We start from the raw sequence: 27,072 nt of genomic DNA on the forward strand, positions 1-27,072 counted from the left end.
GATCCCCCCACATTCCTCTCATTATCTGAAGAAAAAATCTTGGAAAGTACATAAACCTCATGAGAGTGTCTCACTGAGAAAGCCCAGCAACTGCCTTCAGTCATAAAACAAGTCTCTTAGCAAAACATTCTTTTCTTGCTGACTGCGTTCCCATCCCAGGCCATGCAATGGGCCATTCCATTACACCTTACCTAAGATTCTATTGTCTAGTCAAATTTTATTTATTTACTATATTCACACACTAGTTAAGTTCTAACTATATTCTTCTCAGAGTGTTCCACCATTTGCAGGTCAGGTAAGCAAGAAGAAAGGAAAGTTTCTCTATCACATGAAAAGGCTAGGGAGGAAAAATGATGAATTAAGTGAAGGCCGAAAGGTGCTCTGTGCACAGCCACTGCCTCCTACCCATTCACAAGTCACAATCTATTCAATCTATCCTTTCTAACATGATTAATAAGAAGAAATTCTCCTACAAACTTAACCCTTTATGAGGGATATCATAGCCAGCCTCTTATGTTTACGAGCCCAGTTCAAGGGGCTTACAGGCTTTTCTGTGGAACTCACACCCTCTGTCTCATTTCCAAAGAAACTACTACGAATCTATGGGGAAAGCACGGTACGATTATCCCTGTCCCATAAATAATAGCACACACCCAGAAAAGGGGGGATATAAGGCCAGATTAATTCAAAAAGTCAAAGGGGGAAGTATCATTGTGCCTTTCCTTTGCGGTGACTTTGTCAACCAGCAGCCATTGGTCTTCTCTGCTGTGACTTTGTCAATCAGCAGTTTTTGATCTTCTTCTGCTGTGACCTTGTCAGCCAGCAGTTGTGGGTCTTCTCCTGCTGTGACTTTGTCAGCCAGCAATTGTGGGTCTTCTCCTGCTGTGACATTGTCAGCCAGCAGTTGTTGATCGGCTCCCGACACTTTTTTCTTTTGTTTTTCAGACTCGAATGCTTTCCATTGTCCTATCTTCAAATAGATTCTTTCTTCTGCCTGTTCAAGTCTGCCTTTGACTCCCTCTAGTGCAGTGGTTCTCAACCTTTCTAATGCCGTGACCCCGCAATACAGTTCCTCATGTTGCGGTGACCCCAAACCAAAAAATAATTTTGGTGGCTACTTCATAACTGTAATTTTGCTGCAGTTATGATTTGGAATGTAAATACCTGATATGCATTATGTATTTTCCGATGGCTTTAGGTGACCCCGCTGGTGTCGCAACCCACAGGTTGAGAACCACTGCTCTAGTGAATTTTTCATATCAATCATTATACTTTTTAGCTTCAGAATTTCTTTTTTGTTTTGTTTTCTATCTCTTCATTGATATTTCCATTTTGTTCATGTGTCATCTTCTTCTTTTTTTTTTTTTTTGTATTTTTCTGAAGCTGGAAACGGGGAAAGACAGTCAGACAGAATCCCGCATGCGCCCGACCGGGATCCACCCGGCACGCCCACCAGGGGCGATGCTCTGCCCACCAGGGGGCGATGCTCTGCCCCTCCGGGGCGTCGCTCTGCCGTGACCAGAGCCACTCTAGCGCCTGGGGCAGAGGCCAAGGACCCATCCCCAGCGCCTGGGCCATCTTTGCTCCAATGGAGCCTCGGCTGCGGGAGGGGAAGAGAGAGACAGAGAGGAAGGAGGGGAGGGGGGTGGAGAAGCAAATGGGCGCCTCTCCTATGTGCCCTGGCCGGGAATCGAACCCGGGTCCCCCGCACGCCAGGCCGACGCTCTACCGCTGAGCCAACCAGCCAGGGCTCGTGTCATCTTCTTGACTTTCTCTACATCTTCCTATTTCAGAGAGTTTCTGTGAATTTATTTATTTATTTATTTTTCTTTGAATGGATCATACTTTCCTATTTCTTTGTATGCTTTGTGAACTTTTTGTTGAACACTGAACATTTGAATTTAATAGTGTAGCAATATTGGGAGTCAGATTTTCTTTGGGAGTTAGAGTGTTTTCCTTTTCTAGGGTTTGCTGTTCCAAGGATTGACATGGGGTGTAAAGTCTTTCCAAGCCTTTTCTAATCCTTTCCCTAAGCATGCACGGTCACTTTCTAATTTTCCCCATGAATACAGTTGTTTTTGAATGTTCTTGTCTTTAATTTATGACTCCTAAAGAGGAGAAGCAAAAAATAAAAGGGGACCATTTAAATCACCTGGAAGTCATTTCCAGGGGAGGGGGAGACAATTGCAAGAATTCAAAAAAGTACAACAACAATGGCTATTTGTCTCTTTTACTGCACCTTTGTTATCAAAAGTAGCAGTTAGTGATTAGAACACAGATCCAAGATATTTGGAATACATGCTATTTTTACCTACCCTAGCTCCCACAAGCTGTGGGCAAGCTGCTTTAAGGGCATGTGCACAGATGCCTGCTATGTGGCTGGGAGTGTGGGATGGGTAGCTGCTACTGCGCTAAAAGCTGAAATTAACCATAATTAACTGCAACTTACTGTCTAGGTCTTCTCCTGGAAGTTGCAAGTCTTCAATAGACTCTAGAATTCCAAAATTATTACATTAGACAGACTTTGCCAGTGCAATTGTTGTCTCAGTGGGGAGATGAATTCCTTGTGTGACTCCCCTGCCTACCACGACATCTTCCTAGAATCCTCCTCTAAATTATTTTTTAATTATCTTCAAACACATAATACAGTGTGTCCGTAAAGTCATGGTGCACTTTTGACCAGTCTCAGGAAAGCAAAAAAAGATGATAGAAATGTGAAATCTGCACCAAATAAAAGGAAAACCCTCCCAGTTTCTGTAGGATGATGTGGCAGCATGTGCGCATGCTCAGATGATGATGTAACACCGTGTATACAGCGGAGCAGCCCACGGCCATGCCAGTTGAGATGTGGATGGTACAGAGGAAAGTTCAGTGTGTTCTGTGGCTCGCTAAATTCAAATCCATGACCAAAGTGCAACGTGAATGTTGGTGCGTTTATAACGAAGTGCCACCACATAGGAATAACATTACTCGGTGGGATAAGCAGTTGAAGGAAACCAGCAGTTTGGTGGAGAAACCCCATTCTGGTAGGCCATTAGTCAGTGACGAGTCTGTAGAGGCTATACGGGATAGCTACCTAAGGAGCCCTAAAAAATCTGTGCGTGAGCCCACATCGAACTGCACTGAATAGGTATGAAACTGGGAGAGTTTTCCTTTTATTTGGTGCAGATTTCACATTTCTATCGTCTTTTGTTGCTTTCCTGTGATGGTCAAAAGTGCGCCATGACTTTATGAACACACTGTATAGTCTCCAAGTTGTTGAAGATAAACAAAGCCAGGCACTAGTTAAAAGTGGTAAGGACAGATTTTTAATCAGTAATATATTATTGGAATAGGAAAAGAGCCTAGCATGAGCTGAACTCTGCTTCAATTTGCAGAGAGGTAAATGGGCATTTTAAAGGGAGAGTAGGGAATAAGGAGATAGGCAAGCAGGGGTTCAGTAGAGTTGAGAAAGTAAAAAATAAAAACAGGAAGGGGGTTGGTCCATGTGAAGCTCAACTGGGTTTGTTTGCTAAGTGATGTTTATCAAGGTCAGGCTCCTGCTCTCTTCACAGGCTGGGGCAGGGGCCCTGTCATCGGGTGTTGGCTGGAACAGTCAGTTAGTGTGGCGGCCTTGAGTTTTCTTAGGCAGGCACCTTAAGGAGGGTTAGGGTCATCTTAAGGATGTTGCCTTGAGCTGTTAGAAATTATGTTACTGTTTGTACAAGTCTTCATAGGCCAAGTTTGAGGCTTAGTTTAGAAGAGGGCTCAGAGGATCCTGGCTAGGGTTTGTTTGTTTTTTTTTTTTGCAAGGGTGAAGATTCTGTTTTTTGTTTTGTTTTTTTTAAAATAATTTTATTTTTTTTAATGGGGTAACATCAATAAATCAGGATACATATATTCAAAGATAACAAGTCCAGGGTATCTTGTCGTTCAATCATGTTGCATACCCATCACCCAAAGTCAGATTGTCCTCCGTCACCCTCTATCTTGTTCTCTCTGTGCCCCTCCCCCTCCCCCTTTCCCTCTCCCATTCCCCCCTCCCCCCTGTAACCACCACACCCTTATCAATGTCTCTCAGTTTCACTTTTATGTCCCACCTACGTATGGAATAATGCAGTTCCTGGTTTTTTCTGATTTACTTATTTCGCTTCGTATCATGTTATCAAGATCCCACCATTTTGCTGTAAATGTTCCGATGTCATAATTTCTTATGGCTGAGTAGTATTCCATAGTGTATATGTGCCACATCTTCTTTATCCAGTCATCTATTGACGGGCTTTTTGGTTGTTTCCATGTCCTGGCCACTGTGAACAATGCTGCAATAAACATGGGGCTGCATGTGTCTTTACGTATCAATGTTTCTGAGTTTTGGGGTATATACCCAGTAGAGGGATTGCTGGGTCATAAGGTAGTTCTATTTTCAGTTTTTTGAGGAACCACCATACTTTCTTCCATAATGGTTGTACTACTTTACATTCCCACCAACAGTGGATGAGGGTTCCTTTTTCTCCACACTGGCTAGGGTTTTTTAAGGAAAGAATCATTGTCAAAGTAAAACCTACAGATAGACCCTGAATTACCTACCTGTCATTCCCAACCTTAGTTCATTCATGCTTCTCTGAGATAACCTTACCCTTATTATTGGGGTAGGTGAGCCTTTTTTCAATTTTTTTTTTTTTTTTTTTTTTTTTATTGATTTTTTAATTGATTTTTAGAGGGAGGGGAGAGAGAGAGAAGGGGGAGGAGCAGGAAGCATCAACTCCCATATGTGCCTTGACCAGGCAAGCCCAGGGTTTCGAACCGGCAACCTCAGTGTTCCAGGTCGACGCTTTATCCCACTGCGAAACCACAGGTCAGGCCTATTTTTTTTTTTTTTTTTTAACAGAGACAGAGAGAGAGTCAGAGAGGGATAGATAAGGACAGACAGACAGGAACGGAGAGAAATGAGAAGCATCAATCATCAGTTTTTTGTTGCGACACCTTAGTTGTTCATTGATTGCTTTCTCATATGTGCCTTGACCATGGGCCTTCAGCAGACTGAATAATCCCTTGCTCGAGCCAGTGACCTTGGGTCCAAGCTGGTGAACTTTGCTCGAACCAGATGAGCCCGCGCTCAAGCTGGCAACCTTGGGTCTTGAACCTGGGTCCTCCATGTCCCAGTCCGACGCTCTATCCACTGCACCACCACTTGATCAGGCCCTTTTTCCAATTTTTGAATGAACTTACACACACACACACACACACACACACACACGTGTGTGTATATATATTCATAGGAAATATATACAGTTATTTAACAAAACTGTCTACTGGTTTGACTGAAGAGATCCAAGAATCTTTCTGTGATGGTACCACCCTTTTTGGATTTGAAGCATGGTGTGACTATTTCATAGTTATTCCAGTTTCCTACTGAGGATTATTCGGGTTGTTTCCAATTTCTTTTGGAATTGCAATAAACTACATGGTGATAATCATCCTCATGAATGCCTCTTTGAAGTGTTTCTTTAACACAGAGATGGAATGGGGAATCACTGGGTCCTTGAGTGTACATTTAAAATTTTATTAGATGCCATGAAATTGCCTTTTTAAAGCAGCTCAACTCACTTACACTCCCACCAACTGGGTAAGAGTGTTTACTCCTCACACCGTTTCCAACACTGATGGAATCAAACTTCCTGATAGTTGCTAATCAGTTGGGTCAAAACTAGTCAATTTGTTTCCGCAGCCATCTGTATTTTATTTTCTGAGACCCAGCCCAAATCCTCAGATAGTAAAATGTCTTCTGATTGGATTCTGCATCGCTCCCATGGCGTTGGCTATGAGGGTCACAGCTCCAGAGTACTACTAATGGCAAAATAGAGAGAGGAAAGAGCAAATGGCAGCAGGACTGAAGGAAAGTGAGGTTCCACTTTCCTTTCTGCAGCTGGAACTGAAACAAAGAGGCTTTGAGAGCTGGTCCCAGATTCTAGAGTCCAAGGTCTTGGCCAAGTTATTTCCCATCCAGTTTTGCTAATTCTTGGTGGGAAGCAGGGGGGGCAAAAGTCAGTGTTCCAGGAACTGCTCTGAGTAAGCCAGCCAGGCAGAGGTTGGGGGCAGGGTATGTGTGTGGGGCCACCTGTCTGACACTTCCTAAGCTTGTCTTATCTCCTCTGTGTTCCTTTCTACAATAATAAAGTCAGATATGGGGAGAAGGGAAGAAGTGGGGTGAGATGGGGTAGGTACAAAGGTAAAGGAAGAGACTATATGCTCAATCCCTATACTCAGCAGGGCAGATAACCACAGTTTCCAGTTCGAGCTGGATGCTGCCAGGTGCACTGTGGCTGCCTCCCTGCTGCTGTCCCGGAGCTGGTGCCTGCTCTGCCCCAGGTCTCACCACAACAGGCCCATGCAATTACGTGGGTTTCTCAGCCTCCTATGGATGCTCGGGGCATCCCTGGGGACCACAGGTGAGGGGGTGAGGTGGGGGGGCATGCTGGAAAGACCCTCCCACTGTTCCAGGGCAGGGATGTTGGGGGTTGGCTTTGAGGCCTAAGAGGAGGTTGAGGAAGGGTCCCTCAGAGCTCACTTGTAAGGAGAACTGAGGCAGAGGGAGAAGAGGGCAGTTGGGTCCAGCTGGTACTGCTCTTCACCATCAGATTGTAGGGGTCTGCACTAGAATCAGGAGGGTGGGAATAAACTTTTTCTGGAAAAGGGTTCTTTCTACTTTGATTCAGTTTTTTGAGATCTTCTCCTCTTCTCTTGACCCTTCTCCCCAGCCTGGGGCTCCTGCCACCTTGGACTTTGTCCTTCTCTCTCTCTCTCTCTCTCTCTCTTTGGATAGAGACAGAGAAAGTCAGAGAGAGGGACAGATAGGGACAGAAAGACAGGAAGGAAGAAAGATGAAAAGCATCAATTCTTTGCGGAATCTTAGTTGTTCATTGATTGCTTGTTAATTGATTGCTTTCCCATATGTGCCTTGGCCTGGTGGGGCTTCAATAGAGTGAGTGACCCCTTGCTCCAGCCAGCAACCTTGGGCTTCAAGCCAGGGACCATGGGGTCATGTCTATGATCCCACACCAAGCCAGTGGCCTGTGCTCAAGCTGGTGAGCCTGCGTTCATGCTGGCGACCTTGGGGCTTCGAACCTGGGTCCTCCACGTCCCAGTCTGATGCTCTATCCACTGCGCCACCACCTGGTCAGACTGTCCTTCTCTTAACTTCCACACTTCCCACACTTCTGTGAGGTCCCCCTGCTGCCCTTTGGGCACCCTTTTCTCCCTGGGGTGTCTATAGCTTTGGTCCCTGGTGCCCCCTTCTCCAGCTCTGCCTCCAACTCTCCCAACCCCACTGGGCCTGTATGTCTGGGCAGAAGTGTTGTTGGCAGGGCTGGTGTGAGGGATCCTGAAGTCTGCCTTGTTCTCAAAGGGTGGGTCTGAGACCAGCAGGTGTGGGACCCTGTGTTTTTTCTCCCCCACCCCTCAAAAATTCTGCAATTCCTCTGCAATGACCTTTCCTCTACTTCCTGGTGTCTGCTCCTGACCGCTATTCCTAGACATTGCAGATACAAAGGCCCACAGTCCACCCTCTTGCTTACCTCCAGGGCTACCTCCTGGCTGTAAAGACTCTAGTCCAGGAATCTTCACAATCTCCCCACCTCCCTGAAACCCCCACGCTAGGCTGAGAGATGAGCCAAAGGGTGGGGGCAGGAACCTCAGCTCTCAGAGCAAAGATATTTGGGTCTGAGACGAGGAGAAAGCTAACCCTGAGTGGATAGGTGGTCTAGGCGCTCCTGATTGCATATGCTGTGGCTGCATGCGTCTTCTCTGCTACTCACCCCTAGCATTAGGAGAACTCTGACCCTCACTCTTACCACTTGTCAAGTGAGATTGATGATATTTATAGAGTGAGAGGTTCATGTTTGTAAACTGATTTACCCAGTGGCCAAAACAGAGTAGGTAATAGAAACTGTCTATTTTTATTACTAACATAAGTAAAGCTTAAGGTCTCCAGGACTCATGCCTGCCTGCCGAGGTATCTCCTTCTGGAAATGTCCTGCTCTGTCCTGTCCCTCAGCCTGTGTGGTCCTCTCTCCTTGTCTCTCAATCTCAGTAGAATCTTCCCTTTGTTGTTCTCTATAGGCCAGGGGTCAGGAACCTATGGCTCGCGAGCCAGATGTGGCTCTTTTGATGGCTGCATCTGGCTCGCAGACAAATCTTTAATAAAAAAAATAATAATGGCCCTGGCCAGTTGGCTCAGTGGTAGAGCGTCGGCCTGGCGTGCAGGAGGCCCGGGTTCAATTCCCAGCCAGGGCACACAGGAGAAGCACCCATTTGCTTCTCCACCCCTCCCCCTCTTCTTTCTCTCTGTCTCTCTCTTCCCCTCCCGCAGCCAAGGCTCCATTGGAGCAAAGATGGCCTGGGCACTGAGGATGGCTCTGTGGCCTCTGCCTCAGGCGCTAGAATGGCTCTGATTGTGGCAGAGCGATGCCCCAGATGGGCAGAGCATCGCCCCCTGGTGGGCATGCCGAGTGGATCCCGGTTGGGCACATGCAGGAGTCTGTCTGACTGCCTCCCCGTTTCCACCTTTGGAAAAATGCAAATAATAATAATAATAATAATAATAATGATGTTAAAAATATAAAACATCCTCATGTATTGTAATTCATTTACCATTCATTTCCTACCGCTCATGTTCATGGTTGCGAGTGGCTGGAGCTAATCGCAGCTGTCCTCCGGGACAACACCAAATTTTTCTTGGATCATGCGTAATGTACACAGGTCGTTGTATGGTTCTCATGGAATTACATTTTAAAATATGTGACGTTCATGGCTCTCTCAGCCAGAAAGTTTCCCGACCCCTGGTACAGGCTTTCCTCTCTCTGACTCTTGTCCCTGTGCTCGTGATGTGTCCCCATCCCCAGTTCCACTTTGGCTGGGTTCTCTTTTTCTCCTGAAGAGGAAAGTCAGCCCAGAGAGTTCTGAGTCACAGGGAGAGGAGCAGAGGTGGACTGAAGGGTAAGGGCAGAGGGCCAGCAGGGACAAGGACTTCCGGGCCACAGGTAGAGGAGGGTGGAGAAAGCAGAGTAATGGAAGGGTGGGGTGTGTGAGGAGGAAAGGGTGGGGGTGGTGATGGGAGGAGGCAGGAACCTCTGCTGAGCCTGCCTGCGGCCATCCCAGGGCTGGAGTGTCAGACACTCAGATGAGGCTGGCAAGGTCTGAGGGTATCCTCACCTCCCTTGGAGATGCTGCCCTGGGGAGCAGACAGATGTTGGCTCTCAGAACCTGAAAGGCCCCAGCCCCAAAGTGCTTCTGACTGGGGAATAAGCTGTAGCACTTCCTGCTATGATATGTATCTGGAAAATGAAGTAGTAAATAATCTATGTGGTATTATGGTTACAAAATGAATTCATTTGTTCTATTGCCACTGCAGGAACTTCATCCATGGCCACATCCACTTCTAATGCACTTTTCCCCAGGGGAGAAGCAGCCCACACTGCTCTTAGCAAATCCTCATGGTCCAAAGACATACCCGGGTGGCTGCTCAGCACCCACAAAACTGCTTCTCCTGCTCCTGGCAGCAGGGAACACATGCCAATGACTCTCGCTACCTCTCCATACCTTCAACCCATTTCTGAAACATTGCTCAAATCCCAAATCCATTCCAACACCTCAAAAACCCCAACATCCAACTTTGTCATCAAGGTAGAAACCACCCCACCGACTGTCATTGTCTATAAGGGCACTACGGAGTGCATCAACCCAACGACATTTGTAATCAGCACCACTTATCCCGCCACTACGTGCATGACAATGACCCAAGTGTCCTTCACCAGTTCTTTTACCACTACAGCTGTGACAGGGAAGCCAGGGACAACCATCAGCAGTACTTACCCTGCAGCTACTACTGAGAGAGTCACCTCAGCCATAATCTCTTCTCCCACTACCACCACTCCTGAGAAAAGTACCACAACCATGGCCGCACCCTCTTCCTCTGTCCCAACCACACTCACAACCCTCGATACTCTGATCTCCTCTATGACTGGTACCACAAAAAAAACTATCCCGACCACTGCAAGTGCCCATACGACCAAGTCTCCTACCCCAATAGTCACTTCTACCTCTGAGACGACACCTTTGCTAACTACTACAAAAACACAGTCAATGACATTAACTGATAAAAGCTCCTTCCCTACTAGCAGCAGTACCTTCATTACTTCCACATCTTCAATTCCCAACACAACGAGTGCATTGGAAACATCAAATGCCAACACACCAGCACCTACCACAACCAAATCATTTACAACATCTAAAACAACTGTTGTATCAACTTCCACAGAAATTACTGATCAAAGTAAACCAACAACATCTTTAAATACAATGACATCCATTAAAACAACATTTACCCTTAACAGTGCCACTACAAAAGGAACACTCATAACAACAACTGCCAATGGATCTAGCTTAAAACCAACAACTAAAGAAACACACATGACATCCATACAAACAAAACCTCCGCGAACCACAGAAGCCTCCACCAAAACAGTAATGACAACAGACACAAGCTCTTATGCTCCTTCTACCTGGAAAACCACACTGAATCCCACCAGTGACATTTCTACAGAGTCTGTCACAACAGAGACAACATCTAAGCCCCCAATGACATCCTCAGTCACTCCCACAAATACAGGCAGTGCTCTGACATCTACCATCTCTACTCCTGTGACCACCAGTACGTTGACATCAACCATGAGTGTGTCTCCTACCTCTACACCTGTTTCAACCACAAAACCAGGGCAACCTTTTACCTCAAACACCACCCCCGTGCCAACCTTGCTTACTACACACTCTACTCCCCGGGCCACCTCCATCCCTTCATCTCCCTCCAGTACTGTCACCACGACTACCAGAGGAGTGACCACTTCTCCAGACACTTCAAGCCCTGCCATCTCAATCACAGCTACTCCACTCTCTCCTTCCACTAAAGCAACAACCACGACTTCTTCAGTCGACACAGAGACAACTCCCTCCTCAACAGAAACTCAACCTTTTCCAGGCATGACAACCTTAGAGAGCTCCTCCACAGCAAGCACACCCACAGCCACAGTAACCCCATCGGCCCCTACCGCCGGCACCACGCTGACATCCCCAGCCACCAGCGTGTCTTCTCTTAGTACTGAAATCCCTACTGCCACTATCACAAAGATCACTTCCACACCCACAGGAACACCGGGGTCATTGCCCACCACCACCAACCTCACCTCAACACTCACTTTTTCCAGTGAGTCAACAACCCCCGCTCATACTATCACATCATCTGTCACCAACCACAATACCAAAACAACACCCATTGGCACTACAACCTCGGCAGCGACGCCTACTGTGACACCCACGCTCACAGTCACCCTCAGCACTCCAGCTCCCTCCCTTCCACCAAGCAGTTCAGTGACATCTGCTCAGTCCTCTTTTGTATCCCCCAGTGGTAGCAGCACCACTCACACAGTGAGTCCCACTTCATCTGCAACCAGCACCAATACAGGGCACACAACCACTCACTCCACCATGGCAGCCACTACATCCCTTCCACACTCAACAGCCACAGCCACAACCACAGAAACACTGTCCTCCACTGTAGCCTCTACACAGACAGGAAGGACAACTGAAACAAGCTCTTATGCTACATCTACCTGGAAAACCACACTGAATCCCACCAGTGACATTTCTACAGAGTCTGTCACAACAGAGACAACATCTAAGCCCCCAATGATAGCCCCAGTCACTCCCACAAATACAAGAAGTGCTCTGACATCTACCACCTCTACTCCTGTGACCACCAGTACTTTGACATCAACCATGAGTGTGTCTCCCACCTCTACACCTGTTTCAACCACAAAACCAGGGCAACCTTTTACCTCAAACACCACCCACGTGCCAACCTTGCTTACTACACACTCTACTCCCCGGGCCACCTCTATCCCTTCATCTCCCTCCAGTACTGTCACCACGACTACCAGAGGAGTGACCACTTCTCCAGACACTTCAAGCCCTGCCATCTCAATCACAGCTACTCCACTCTCTCCCTCCACTAAAGCAACAACCACAACTTCTTCAGTCGACACAGAGACAACTCCCTCCTCAAGGGAAACTCAAATTTTTTCAGGCATGACAACCTTAGAGAGCTCCTCCACAGCAAGCACACCCACAGCCACAGTAACCCCATCGGCCCCTACCGCCGGCACCACGCTGACATCCCCAGCCACCAGCGTGTCTTCTCTTAGTACTGAAATCCCTACTGCCACTATCACAAAGATCACTTCCACACCCACAGGTACACCGGGGTCATTGCCCACCACCACCGACCTCACCTCAACACTCACTTTTTCCAGTGAGTCAACAACCCCCGCTCATACTATCACATCATCTGTCACCAACCACAATACCAAAACAACACCCATTGGCACTACAACCTCGGCAGCGACGCCTACTGTGACACCCACGCTCACAGTCACCCTCAGCACTCCAACTCCCTCCCTTCCACCAAGCAGTTCAGTGACATCTACTCAGTCCTCTTTTGTATCCCCCAGTGGTAGCAGCACCACTCACACAGTGAGTCCCACTTCATCTGCAACCAGCACCAATACAGGGCACACAACCACTCACTCCACCATGGCAGCCACTACATCCCTTCCACACTCAACAGCCACAGCCACAACCACAGAAACACTGTCCTCCACTGTAGCCTCTACACAGACAGGAAGGACAACTGAAACAAGCTCTTATGTAACATCTACCTGGAAAACCACACTGAATCCCACCAGTGACATTTCTACAGAGTCTGTCACAACAGAGACAACATCTAAGCCCCCAATGACATCCTCAGTCACTCCCACAAATACAGGCAGTGCTCTGATATCTACCATCTCTACTCCTGTGACCACCAGTACGTTGACATCAACCATGAGTGTGTCTCCCACCTCTACACCTGTTTCAACCACAAAACCAGGGCAACCTTTTACCTCAAACACCACCCCCGTGCCAACCTTGCTTACTACACACTCTACTCCCCGGGCCACCTCCATCCCTTCATCTTCCTCCAGTACTGTCACCACGACTACCAGAGGAGTGACCACTTCTCCAGACACTTCAAGCCTTGCCACCTCAATCACAGCTACTCCACTCTCTCCCTCCACTAAAGCAACAACCACGACTTCTTCAGTCGACACAGAGACAACTCCCTCCTCAACAGAAACTCAACCTTTTCCAGGCATGACAACCTTAGAGAGCTCCTCCACAGCAAGCACACCCACAGCCACAGTAACCCCATCGGCCCCTACCGCCGGCACCACGCTGACATCCCCAGCCACCAGCGTGTCTTCTCTTAGTACTGAAATCCCTACTGCCACTATCACAAAGATCACTTCCACACCCACAGGTACACCGGGGTCATTGCCCACCACCACCGACCTCACCTCAACACTCACTTTTTCCAGTGAGTCAACAACCCCCGCTCATACTATCACATCATCTGTCACCAACCACAATACCAAAACAACACCCATTGGCACTACAACCTCGGCAGCGACGCCTACTGTGACACCCACGCTCACAGTCACCCTCAGCACTCCAACTCCCTCCCTTCCACCAAGCAGTTCAGTGACATCTACTCAGTCCTCTTTTGTATCCCCCAGTGGTAGCAGCACCACTCACACAGTGAGTCCCACTTCATCTGCAACCAGCACCAATACAGGGCACACAACCACTCACTCCACCATGGCAGCCACTACATCCCTTCCACACTCAACAGCCACAGCCACAACCACAGAAACACTGTCCTCCACTGTAGCCTCTACACAGACAGGAAGGACAACTGAAACAAGCTCTTATGTAACATCTACCTGGAAAACCACACTGAATCCCACCAGTGACATTTCTACAGAGTCTGTCACAACAGAGACAACATCTAAGCCCCCAATGACATCCTCAGTCACTCCCACAAATACAGGCAGTGCTCTGATATCTACCATCTCTACTCCTGTGACCACCAGTACGTTGACATCAACCATGAGTGTGTCTCCCACCTCTACACCTGTTTCAACCACAAAACCAGGGCAACCTTTTACCTCAAACACCACCCCCGTGCCAACCTTGCTTACTACACACTCTACTCCCCGGGCCACCTCCATCCCTTCATCTTCCTCCAGTACTGTCACCACGACTACCAGAGGAGTGACCACTTCTCCAGACACTTCAAGCCTTGCCACCTCAATCACAGCTACTCCACTCTCTCCCTCCACTAAAGCAACAACCACGACTTCTTCAGTCGACACAGAGACAACTCCCTCCTCAACAGAAACTCAACCTTTTCCAGGCATGACAACCTTAGAGAGCTCCTCCACAGCAAGCACACCCACAGCCACAGTAACCCCATCGGCCCCTACCGCCGGCACCACGCTGACATCCCCAGCCACCAGCGTGTCTTCTCTTAGTACTGAAATCCCTACTGCCACTATCACAAAGATCACTTCCACACCCACAGGTACACCGGGGTCATTGCCCACCACCACCGACCTCACCTCAACACTCACTTTTTCCAGTGAGTCAACAACCCCCGCTCATACTATCACATCATCTGTCACCAACCACAATACCAAAACAACACCCATTGGCACTACAACCTCGGCAGCGACGCCTACTGTGACACCCACGCTCACAGTCACCCTCAGCACTCCAGCTCCCTCCCTTCCACCAAGCAGTTCAGTGACATCTGCTCAGTCCTCTTTTGTATCCCCCAGTGGTAGCAGCACCACTCACACAGTGAGTCCCACTTCATCTGCAACCAGCACCAATACAGGGCACACAACCACTCACTCCACCATGGCAGCCACTACATCCCTTCCACACTCAACAGCCACAGCCACAACCACAGAAACACTGTCCTCCACTGTAGCCTCTACACAGACAGGAAGGACAACTGAAACAAGCTCTTATGCTACGTCTACCTGGAAAACCACACTGAATCCCACCAGTGACATTTCTACAGAGTCTGTCACAACAGAGACAACATCTAAGCCCCCAATGACAGCCTCAGTCACCCTCACAAATACAGGCAGTGCTCTGATATCTACCACCTCTACTCCTGTGACCACCACCAGTACCTTGACATCGACCATGAGTGTGCTTCCAACTTCTTTACCTGTTTCAACCACTCAACCGGTTTTTACTTTCACACCAAAAACTTCATCTGTGTTTACTTTTATTACCACGCTGCCTGTCAACTCTAGTCCAACATCTCCTTCTGTCACTGGTACTGTTACTAGGGCCCCAAATGAAATCTCCACTCACACTGCAAGTGTTACCTCTTCCCCAAGTTTGGGCAGTGTTTCGATTCCTCAAAGTACCAGGAGTCTAACCACTGGCACAGCAACAAGTGTAGTGCATACATCTACAACTGCAATAACCACCTCCTTTAGTACTATCATCTCGTCTTCAATACCTGAAATAACAATGTCGTCTTCTCTCTGCCCCACCAGTGGAAGTTCAACGATTCCTACTACCACTAATTGCTTCCCTACCTCCCTACATCCTCTTAGTACAATAAGTACAGGCTCGTCTTCTGCCACTGCATTCCCTACTTCTTCATCTGAAACTACAAGAACGACTCCAACCGTGACTTCTCTAATAACTTCTTCTATTGAAACAACCCCCATTTCTCTTATTTCCTCTACTACCTCATGTCCAGAATCTATATCCATTACAATAGTGCCTACCTCTCCCACCACTCCATGTATAGAAATTGATCCAAACACTAAAGTTACTTCTACACCCACCAAACCATCATCAGTCTTTACCTCTACTCCTGAGATGGCCACCACATCTCCTAGTTTCACCAGTATGACAAGTGTATTTCCTACACATACAGACACTTCTACTTCAGTTCTGGCAAGTGACCCCACCAATGCCATAACTGAGGCTCCTAGTTCTATCAGCTCTGGGACTGTCCCTATTAACACAGTTTCGATGAGCACACAAAGACCTACCAGTGGGACCTGGTTGAGCACGTATTCTGTAACCACCTCACGTGTGTCCAGCATCACTAGCCTCCCAATGACCCCAGAACCAAGCAGCAGCTTGCCAACTGCCATGATGACATCAAGCAAGTTGACACACCCCACCCCAACCACCACCAGGACTCTGGAGACATCAGTGTCCACAGCTCAGACTCCCACCACTTCTACATCAGCCAGGACAACTTTGACCACTACTCAGACGACCACACCACCTAAGATGACTACCACACCAGGTTGGACCTCCTCTCTCCTCTACTAAATTCCTGTGTCAAAAATGTCAGGCTGTATCTTGAACTTCCCTTTCTTTCTGTACTTCCCAGGCTCCTGTGACAATAATGGCACCTGGATACAGGGCCACTGCCTCTGCCCCCCAGGGTTCTCTGGGGACCGCTGTGAACTCCTGGAGGTGAAGTGCCAGAATGGGGGTCAATGGAATGGCCTCTCATGTGAATGCCCCAGTACCTTCTCTGGCTCCCGCTGCGAGAATGGTGCAAATGAGTTGGAACTGGGTGAGTCACCAGGGTCCTGCCCTATGCATTTTCTCCTGAAAGGTGGCACTGACTCTTCCTGGCCCAGCTCTGTGGTTGGCAGGGAGGCACCCATGCTGCTTTGTTCAATCCTTCCATCCCTACCTTCTTTCCTGTGCCCTTCCCCTCCACCCTCACTTCCAGGAGGTGGCTGGTACCACCTCATGCTTCCTCCACCTTCACTTCCCAGAGGTGGCTGGTACCACAGTTCTTCCGGGACCTCCTCCCGGTCTGGGCTGCTCAGAACTATATTAGTTTCTAATTGTTGCTGTAACAAATTCCCACAAACAGTTTTGAAGAAACACACATTTCTTATTTTACAGTTCTGTAGATTAGAAGTCCAACATGGGTCTTGACTGGCTAAAATTAAGGTTTCAGCAGGCCTGCATTTCTTATCAAAGAATCCATTTCTTTGACCTTCCCAGCTGCTGAAGCCTTCCACATTCCTTGTCTCAAGTCCCTGTTTCCATATTCAAAGCCAATGATATTGCTTCTATGACTTTTTTCCATACGCATGTCTTCCTCTGACTGATTCTGACCTTTCCTGCTCCCTCTTCCACTATTAAGGACCTTGTGATTATATTGGGTCCACCAAGATAGTCCATGGTAATTTTCACATAGTAAAGTCAGCTGTTTAGTATCCTTAATTACATCTGTAACTTTAGTTCCTCTTTGTGACGTAGCATAACATATTCACAGTTCCGGGGATTAGGACATAGGCATCTTTGGGGCCATTACTCTGCCTCCCACTGGGGCAGACAATAGAGAGACCACAGGCCTGACTGTGGTGCATCCTGACTTCACTTTCCCTCATCTCAGGACAACTCATCCCAGAAGTCCTACTTCTCTCCCTCCTGCTTATTTAGTCAGTCCTCAGGGAGCAGGGGGAGCCTGCTGGGTTGGAGTGGGGGTGGTGATGTCAGAGGAGCGGATGGTGAAGTGACCGGAACAGGGCATGCTATGTGCAGAAACCGTGGCTGCTGAAGTAGGCATGCAGGTGGCTGTCGAGCAGAAATTCTCTCCAGATCTCAATGACAAAACTTCCAAGGCCTTCAAGGATTTCAACAACAGCTTCCAGAATCAGGTGAGGGGAAAGTGGAGGGGTCTCAAGGGTCCTCACCTGAAGCTGAGCTTGGGCTGGGTGACTTCAGATCTGGAGATCCAGATGTGAGCCCAGGGACCCTTGGTATTTCAGATGCGGGAGGTTTGCCAAAACATGCCGGAGTTTAAGAGTGTGGAGATCTTGTTTCTGAGGTAGGAGACTCCGCTGGGGCCATGGAGATAGTGTTGGGTGGGGGAGAAGGAGGTGCAAAGAAAGGCTGAAGAAGACATCTTTTGCTTTGGAATCATTATATTTCATAAAGAAAGAAATGAAGAATGTATGCAAGGGAGTCACTCCATGGGGGACTTTTGAGATCATTTTCTGAGGTATTCAATAATTTCTCTGTAAGAGGGATGCCACCCCTACTTTCTGAGTACATCGGAAGGAGAGGGATTGTATGAAATATGCAGCAAGGTGGTGCATGAGGGCTGGTGGGAAGCCTGGTGTCGGGACTGTAAGTGGTCTCTCTCTGGATGGCACCTGGCCTGCTAGGTCGGTCAGCATGAGTGAGGCAGAGAGCCCAGGGTGGCCTGGTGTGGTAATGGCTTGAGACAATGGAAGAGAACAGCAGTCATTCCTTGTCCTGCCTTCCCAGGCTGACCACCTCAGGGATTCTGGCATCTACTTCTGAATATAATGTGTCTGGAATCCGAACTCATTGTCCCTGCCCCCCTTCACCCCAACACCTGTGCACCCATGGTTGGTCCTGAAGGTGTCCTACTAAGGATCTATGTGCCCCAGACCTGGGCACATTTTAAGGTCCCCTGACTTCCTTGACCCCCTCAGAAACGGCAGCATTGTGGTGGACTATCTGGTCTTGTTGGAGTTACCCTTCAGTGTCCAGCTGGACAACAAGTACGAGACAGTGAAGACAGTTCTGAAGGAGAAGCTCCAGAATGCCAGCCAGGACCAGAACCAGAACAGTTGCCAGAATAACCAGAGTGAGCTGAGCCCAGGGGCTTCGGGCTAGAGGGAGGCGTCGGTCACAACCACCATTGCTTTCTGCTCCAGCTCAGACAGGGGTCTCCTGGGATCAGGTGCCAGCCCTGTGGTACCTCCAGCAGGTTTTGAGAAGGGACATGGGCCTGCAGCCAACTGGGTCAAGAATGGGGCTAAGGAGGAACTTTCCAGAACCTGGGAGTTGGGGAAGAGACCCCCTGAGAGTTCTCAAGGTTTTCAGGATGGATGAGGACCTCTGATTATTTGGGGGAAATTAGGGGGGACAAAGGAGCCTTCCCTGGCAGCCCACTCTCCTTACTGACAGAGCCCTCGCTGCCCTTCCCGGTGCTTGCCCTGCTTCCCAAGCCCTGAGCCCTGGACCTTCCCAAACCAATTCCCCCTGGGTCTATGTCCCTCACAGCCCTGTGTTTTAAGTCTGACTCCATCAAAGTGAACAACACCAAGACGGACCTAACACCGAAAGGTGAGAAAGGGCAGAGGGCTGAGTGGACCCAGGAGGCCAAAACCCCTCCCACCAGGGACACTGCCCATTGAAATTCCCTGGGGAAGTTGGGGAGACCTTTTGGGGAAGCAGGTGATGTGGTCCCCCCAGGACTGCCCTTCCTGGGGCAGCAGGGAAGGTGAGGAGAGGGTGGAGATCCTGGAGGTCTGCCCTCCCCTAATCTAATCCCAGTGTCTACCCACGACACCCCATTCTCGGAAATGCAGTCCTTCCATCCACTTTCAGAATCGTTATAACCAGGCTCCTGAGTAGAGTGTATGATATCCCTGTTTGTCTGCCCCCCCCCCCCCCCCCCAGCCATCTGTCGCCGGTCCGCTGCCCCGGGTTATGAGGATTTCTACTTCCCCTTGGTGGAGAAGAACCGGCTCCGCTGCGTCACCAACTGCACGTCGGGCGTGAAAGGCTACATCGACTGTAACCAGGGCCAGTGCCTTCTAGAGAAGAGCGGACCCACTTGCCGGTCAGTCGGCCCCACCCAGCCAGGGCCTCGCCCCTCTACGCCCCACCCATTTGTCTTAAAGTGGATCCCCGCCCACCTGCTAGCGCCCGCGGGGTCCAGGTGCCCAATGGACCGACCCCTCCAGGGAGGTGGTGACAGTCTGTGACCTGTGCCCCCCTCCACCAGCTGCTTCTCCACGGACACGCACTGGTTCTCGGGCCCGCGCTGCGAGAGGTCAGTCGCCTGGAAGGCACTGGTTGGGGGCCTCGCGGGGGCCGCGGCTCTGCTGCTGCTGCTGGTGGCACTCAGCGTCTTCCTGGTGCGCTCCCGGAGGAGGCCTGGCCACGGCGGAGGCCGGTGAGCGCTCTACCCATAGAGGCGAGGGTGGCAAAGGGGTCTCAGATGGGGCAGGTTTGGCTAGACCACGTGCGTCCTGATTCAGGTCCTGGGACGACGCTGACGAGAAATGGTTCGACATATGCGATGAAAACACTGTGGGAACTTTTACAAACGTAGGCTTCGAGGACAGCGGATCGAGTGAGTCCTGCCTCCTGGGGGATGGGCAGGGGCTTTCTTGGGCACCACTGTGGCCTGGCCAGACCCAAAGATCTCCCTTGCCCAGGACGGACATATACCTCCTGCTAGGGAGCTTACCTGCAGCCCATGTCCCTACTGCGGAAGGCCACCGTCCTGCACAGGCCACCCCAGCAGGGCAGGCACAGGGGTGCAGGAGCTCCCTGAACCTTGCCTAACTCACTTTTTTTTTCCTCCCCCTGTTTTTCCTTCCTCTTTCCTTTCTCTTTAGTCAAGGAGAAAAACTTCCATGTGGCCTTGGAGACTGTGGACACCAATATGAGGGTGAGGAGGCAGAGGGGAGATGGATGGTAGAGAACTCTCCCAGGTCCAGCTCCACGTGCGCCCCCACCCACTGACCAAGGCCAGGGAGCTGAGCTCGGACCAGGAGGCAGAGACCTCCCAGCCAGTCTGAGCCAGGTGGCTCCTGTTCTCACTCCTTCTCTCACACACTCTGTGGCAGGTACACACACAGAGACCTGAGGTGGCCTCGTCCTGGCTGTGAGCTCTGCACGACCCTCCACACTACCCAAGATGCAGGAAGAAACCACCTACACTGCGTCTATTTCAAGAGATGGCCCACGGTCCTCAAGCAGCTCAGTGTCCTGGTTTCCTTGGACAAAATCAGACCGTCCTCTGACCCCCATCCTTCTCTTCATGTTAAATGCACCTGGAGGTGCAGTTCAGGTCTAGGCTCTTCCACTGTTGGACCTTGGGCAAGTAGCAACTTCCCCAGACTTGTAAAAGTAGTGTAGCATGCGTGTTCTGATACCTTGTACAGTTATTGTGAAGACCAGAAGTGCTCAGTCAGTTCTCTGTTCCAAGGCAGCTTCCTGTGTCAGCCCTCGTGCTTAGGTGGCTTCTCTCAGATCCTCAGTCACCACATCTTCGGTTGTACCTCAGGCCTTATTTTCTATTTTACTGTGAGCATTCCTACTGCCTGTTCGTCACCCCGTACCTGTAGCCAGCCAGCAGTCCATCCCAGCCTCCTTCCCTCCTTATATAACTCCCTGCCATACCCTTTGCTCCCATTCTTTAAATTATGTCACCCTCTGAACCCATTTAAGTCACTCCTCCCCAAACCCCAGCCCCCAGCCCTGATTTCCCCCAGCATCTGTAGTCTCCCCTCCCTATCCTCACGCCCTCAGCCCTAAGTCCTTGCTCTCCACCCCCATATCTCAGTTTTAAATCTGCCTTCCTCCCCCACCCCCGTTCCTAGTTAGGTACAGATACCTTGTCATCTTAGGACCCCCAGACTGTATTCCCCAGGTTCTGGTTCCCCATTTTGTGACTCCATCCTTTCCTCTCCCCTCAAGGACCCTGGATCCCCATGGGTGGGGGGTTGGGATGAGGGTTTCCCCCAGGGCCTTAAGGGCGAGGGGAAGTGGACCCTGAGGTGGAGAAGCTCCCTCAGCCCCTCCTCCTCCCCTCACTCTCTCTCTTCTCCCTTACTGCTTCACCCCCTTTCTACCCTTTCCTAGCTCCTCCTCCTCACCCTCCTCCTGCTCCCACCCCTGCCTGCCCCTGCAGTATCCTCTGAGGCCAGCAGCCCCTCACCACTTGAGCAGGAAGGTCTCTTTTGGAAACAGGACATCTGCAAGTCTTCAATTCTCCCATGGAACTCAATATAATATTTATTATAAAAGAAACTGCTCTGCGTCTTTCTCCTTCTCGCTTCCACTTGGTTGGAGAACAGGAACATCTGGAGGAAATGTTGTAGGAGAGCCTGGGAAAGCCAGTTGCCCCCAGTGAAGCAGGAAGGGGTCTCTCATAGGGAACAGAGATTGGGGACCGATTGTCTTATGGAGCGGGATGCCTCTCCCTCAGCAGCACATGGAAGCCTGTGGGTTTATCTCTACCCTTCCCTTCTTGACATCAGGAGCTCAGGGCTGGGTCAGGGAGGCGGGTAGCCCAGACCGGATGAGTTTCCATTTATGCTGACAGGAAAGCTGGGCCTTCCCAAATATCTTGAGCCTTGAACCTCCCCAAGTCTGGGTGGCAGCCACACACACACACACACACACACACACACACACACCAGAGCCTGCCATGTCTGGATCTTGGGCCCTTCTGTTGCCCCTAGTGTGGGTAGCCAAGCATGCCAGATTGGAGCTGAGGGTGGTCGGGACTATAGTGTGAAGTCCTTTGGGTGGGGTTTGGGAAAGATTCCTGGAACATTTTCCCAGGTCAAGGGACTGGCAGTGTCCAGGGGTGGAGACCAGGACCATAAATCCTCAGGTGTGAATGGAGCCCCACCCAGGAGAGAGGCTGATGGTTGGAGGCTCTGAGGAAGGTGTGCTCTACTTTGAAAGGGGTCAGCTTGAGGTGGATGCTGGGAAGGAGGGCTGGAGAAAAGAGGACCTCTCAGGGGTTGGGGTGGAGGGTCCTTCACTCAGCTCTGCCTGTTGCTGGTTGTTCCGTCCAGGGTTTGTCCTCCCTCCCTCCATAGTCACCTTCTTCCTAGCATTTCTTGGCCCCTGCCTCTTGGTAACCATCACACACTCACACCTCTGGCTTCCAGTCTCTCCCCTGGCCCTGCCCTACCTGTGCTCTAGCTTCCGGGAAAGACCCTGGCTCTGGGTGGTCAGCTCTCCAGGAGTTAGAGAGGAGGAGGGTTGACAGGCTGCCTTTTGTCCAACTCCTGTGATCACAATGCACCACTCAACCAGCCCCATTATATTATACCCCACCCTGGACCACCTTTGTCCTTTCCCGAGGCAAAGGTCCCCAGGGTCCTTTTTTTTTTTTTTTTTTTTTACAGAGGCAGAGATAGACAGGGACAGACAGACAGGAATGGAGAGAGATGAGAAGCATCAATCATTAGTTTTTCGTTGTGTGTTGTGACTTCTTAGTTGTTCATTAATTGCTTTCTCATATGTGCCTTGACCATGGGGCTACAGCAGACCGAGTAACCCCTTGCTGGAGTGAGCAACCTTGGGTCCAAGCTGGTGAGCTTTTTGCTCAAGCCAGATGAGCCCGCGCTCAAGCTGGCGGCCTCGGGGTCTCGAACCTGGGTCCTTCCGCATTCCAGTCCAACGCTCTACCCACTGCGCCACCGCCTGGTCAGGCCCCAGGGTCCTTTTTATAATTGACCTCTCCCTGGAAGGCATTCATTTCCTGGTCCCTCTTGATGGGGGAAGATTCTGTAGCCCAGGACCTGCTCTGTAGGAGATGCTGGTGATTTGGATCTTGCTGCTGGCTTTCTGACCTTGGGCACCCATCACTGCCATGACACCTGGTGAGTGAGACCCAGCCTGGCCTGGAGTTCCCTGATGATCCTGGCACATGCCAGCCTCCCTACTTCCCTTCCTCCCTCCCTTTGCTGGGGAGGGGACTGCCAAAGGGCTGGACACCAGCCAAGATCTCATCTTGCCTTTGGAAGCACTAGAGTGGTCACCCTGGAGACCTGTGGGTGCAGAGGAAGGGCGTGGCCTATGGTGCAGTTGACAGCCAGCACCACGCCCCTGGCCCAGGGAGTGAGTGGGGGATGGCGTCTACCCATTCTGCTCTCCAGGCTTCTCCTGGGAGTAGAGAGACTTTTTTTTTTATCTAGACAGTAGTCTTTGCCTGCCCCATCCTGGGGGCTGCTTCTGCCCAGAAGGCCAGGTCTTTCTGACCTCACAGAGACATTCACTATACAGGCTGCCAGCCCTGGCTGGGGGGCGGGGGCGTGGAAGGGGTCCATGGGCATCTGGCAGCTTCCATGCTTGCTTGGGCAGGGGTCCCTGGAAAAGCCGCTCTCATTAGACATGGCTGAAGGGCTGAGGAGTATACGGGCTCTGGGGTCCTGGTTGAACCTTGTCAGGGTTATTTGTCTGGGAAGTGGCCGATTATAAGCTGATTGCTAGTGGGTTCTCTCATGAAGAGCAGACTCTTGAGTCCCAGAGACAAGAGGAGCTCGGGGGAAGGGATGGGTAGGGCAGACACTGGGGCCAGGAGCAATGGGGGATCGAGCCCAGGGCCCTCGGCAGAGGAAGCAACTCTTGAGCTGAAGGACCTGCAGGGTGTCAGGGAGGGATGGCGAGTGGGCGGGGGTCTCTGCAGGAGGGAATGTGGGCCCCCAGAGTCCACCACAACCTGCCATGCCCTGACATGGCTCCTTTCTCCTACCCAGACCTGCTGGGGAGCAGTGGAGCCCAGAGGAGCTAAGGGGAGAGGAGTGAGGGCTCTGGGTATCAAGTGTGTGGATTTAGGGACATTATAAAAATACATTAATTACAGATATATTAGCTTTAAGGTAATAAACAGAGAATAGGGAGCTATGTGGGGAGAGGAAGTCGATCTTAGGAAGGATCTTGACTGTCCCCACTGCTCATGTGGACTCTGGGCCTCTCTCTGGCCAGGTTGTTTGAGGAGAGAGATGGTGGTGGTGATGATGATGGTGATGATGAAGGGCCCAACAGTCAGTAAATGCATAGCCTCCATGTGTCAGCCATGCATTAGAGACTGCCATCCACAGAAGTAAAGGGTCCTATTCCTAAGGCTTTCACACAAGCGAATTCATTAGCATGCCAAAGTCAAAATGTATCTGTCTATAAGTGCAGAGAACTGTCAGGGGTGAGTAGGTTAGGCAAATAGAGTCATTCCAAGGGGACTCCAGAAAGTCTGATGATACCAGGGGCCGCCAGCCCCCTTCACAGAGGGCTCTGCTATTTACAAAGCCATTTCAGAGCAGGTAGCTCATATGACTCATATGAAGTAAAGGCAGACAGGAAATTGAGGCCCAGAGAGAGTGAGTGACCTACCTGGGGCCACGGAGCAAACAATTAGCATGATGTTATCCATTTAATGCTGGGTTTGTATTGCCCTGCCTCCGCGTTGGAGGACCTCGGCCAGAGTTCTGCAACAGCCCCTTCCCCTGAATGGATTCTGGGGCCTCAAGAAAGGGTTCAAGTGTTGGGTCAGAGACCACCAGCGGCATCTGTGGTTTTCTTTGTTTTTGTAAGTCTTTATTTTTATATTTATTTTTAAATTTTTCATTTATTAATTTTTAGAGAGAGAGGAGAGAGAGAAAAAGAGAGAGAAGGTGGGAAGGGCAGGAAGCATCGATATGTGCCTTGACCGGGCAAGCCCAGGGTTTCAAACCAGCGACCTCAGCGTTCCAGGTCAATGCTCTATCCACTGCGCCACCACAGGTCAGGTAGTTTTCTTTGTCTCTAAGCTGTGCCCTCCTCCAGGTACTCCGGCTCACCATGAGGACCGATGAGGTTTTGGACAAACTGAACAGCAAGGAAAAAGAATGCCAGCCTGAGAAGGTAGGGGAAACACATGCAAGGCTGTGAGGAGACCAGGCGTGGGGGCGGGTACTGGGTAGCTGTGAGGTTCGATGGGGTGACTTCAGAGGGAGCATCTTTGGGTGACAGAAGCATTAGAGCCAAGTGGAGGCTTTTAGACACCAAAGGACCTACTTGGTGGGGCGCCCCTGGCAGCCTGCCCAGCCAGTGGCAGGGCAGATCTGAGGAGAGGTGCTAGGAGCCATCTGGCATGAGGCCATGAGGGTCCAGCTGGGGATCCAAGTCCCCTGGAAATGGAGAGGAAGGTTCCGTTTGATGACGGGCACCAAGATATATGGTCCTGGATCCTGTGGGACTGGGAGGGCAGGGCCTCTTTCTGGTGGTTGATAATGGCCTCCAGGTGGGCCTGTTGAGTTTGAGGTGACCATGGAGTTTCTGGGTGGAACTGGTCTGGAGGCCTGGGGCTCAGGAAGGAGCATAAGAATAGAATTCTGCATTCTTATTCTTATTCTTATTTTTTTTTTTTTTGAGTGATAGTATCAAGATTTATTAGAGTGCAAAAGTACGGCCTGGGAGCCTGGGAGCCTGGGAGATGGAAGGGTGTCCAGGGCACAGATGCCCTTGTGGAAAGGTTGCCACTGGAGGAGGTGCCTTCCTGGTGGGCACAGCGGCAGCAGCTGCTCGACGCTGTCAATCTGCCCCCACATATACCACGCCCGATGTCTCATCCACGACCAGGTGGTTCAGCTACACCTGAATTCTACCTTCTTCATAAGCTGCAGGAGCCACCACGTCCAGACAGTGCCGGATCAATGTGAGGTTTGAAATCCATATCCTGTTTTATGTACATAAAGTTCTCACAATAAGGGTGGGGGAGAAGAGCTCCTCAGGATGGCAACAGGGGACAGGGACTGACATGGAGGGGCTGGGGCAGGAGCTAGAAGGTCAGAGCTCTGTAGCCTAGAAAGGTGAAGGTAGAAATGACGAACAAGTACAAAATTGGGAAGAGAGTGGTAATGGTAAGAACAGATTTGTTCACAGTAGACAAAGGAGCAACCTTTGAAACTGGTGTGATATAAATTTAGAGCAGTTAAAAGGAAGTGTTATCTTATATGGAGAGTAATAAACATTCATTTAGCAAACACTCCCAGGTCTGGCTTGACCTGGCCAGGTGCTGGGTGCTCTGGAGGCAGGATGAATACAAGTTTATCAGTGAGTTTTTTAGATGGAAGCATGGGGATGATGCAGACCACCACCCAAGCCTGGTGTTTGAGGCTCTGAAAGGGGCCTAGGATGATGAAGGGCTGTGGAGATGAGCCTCTCATAGCTGTGCCTGCCTGGGCTGAGCAGGGAAAGGTGGCATTGGAGTTTGGTGGCTGTTGAGTAGTACAGGGAGAAAGTATTAATAGCTGCTCAAAGGCCTAAGACAAATCCAGAACTAACAAAGGCATACATAGCTATAGAGAGAATTAAAACATTGATTTAAAAATCCCCTCGGATACAACAAGTTGTGAAGCTGCCCTAACCCTGTAGTCTGGCTATTAATCATCAAAATTGCTGATGTTCGTTGAGGGTCTGCTCTATGGGAGCCACTATTCTAAATATCTATGACCTCATTTAACCTTCCCAACAACTCAGGAGGAAGTGCTGTTACTGATTTCTGTTTTATATGTGGGGAAACTGAGGCTCAGAGATGTTAAAGTACTTGATCAA

At 50.0% G+C, this 27,072-nt stretch overlaps 1 protein-coding gene across 1 annotated transcript; it reads left to right on the forward strand.

Annotated features, from left to right (window-relative positions):
• Positions 1 to 6,276: 6,276 nt before the first annotated feature.
• MUC3A (mucin 3A, cell surface associated) lies at positions 6,277 to 21,774 on the forward strand. The gene is made up of 12 exons (XM_066274442.1): positions 6,277 to 6,428; positions 16,143 to 16,255; positions 16,343 to 16,531; positions 17,518 to 17,633; positions 17,745 to 17,803; positions 18,438 to 18,592; positions 19,012 to 19,074; positions 19,411 to 19,573; positions 19,739 to 19,909; positions 19,995 to 20,089; positions 20,358 to 20,410; positions 20,589 to 21,774. Exons 1-12 carry the CDS (start codon positions 6,397 to 6,399, stop codon positions 20,628 to 20,630), a joined length of 1,251 nt encoding a protein of 416 aa, XP_066130539.1. The 5' UTR covers positions 6,277 to 6,396; the 3' UTR covers positions 20,631 to 21,774.
• The last annotated feature ends 5,298 nt before the right edge of the window (positions 21,775 to 27,072 follow it).

This window comes from Saccopteryx bilineata, chromosome 4 (genome assembly GCF_036850765.1).
Source record: "Saccopteryx bilineata isolate mSacBil1 chromosome 4, mSacBil1_pri_phased_curated, whole genome shotgun sequence".
In the NCBI taxonomy this organism is placed as follows: domain Eukaryota; kingdom Metazoa; phylum Chordata; class Mammalia; order Chiroptera; family Emballonuridae; genus Saccopteryx; species Saccopteryx bilineata.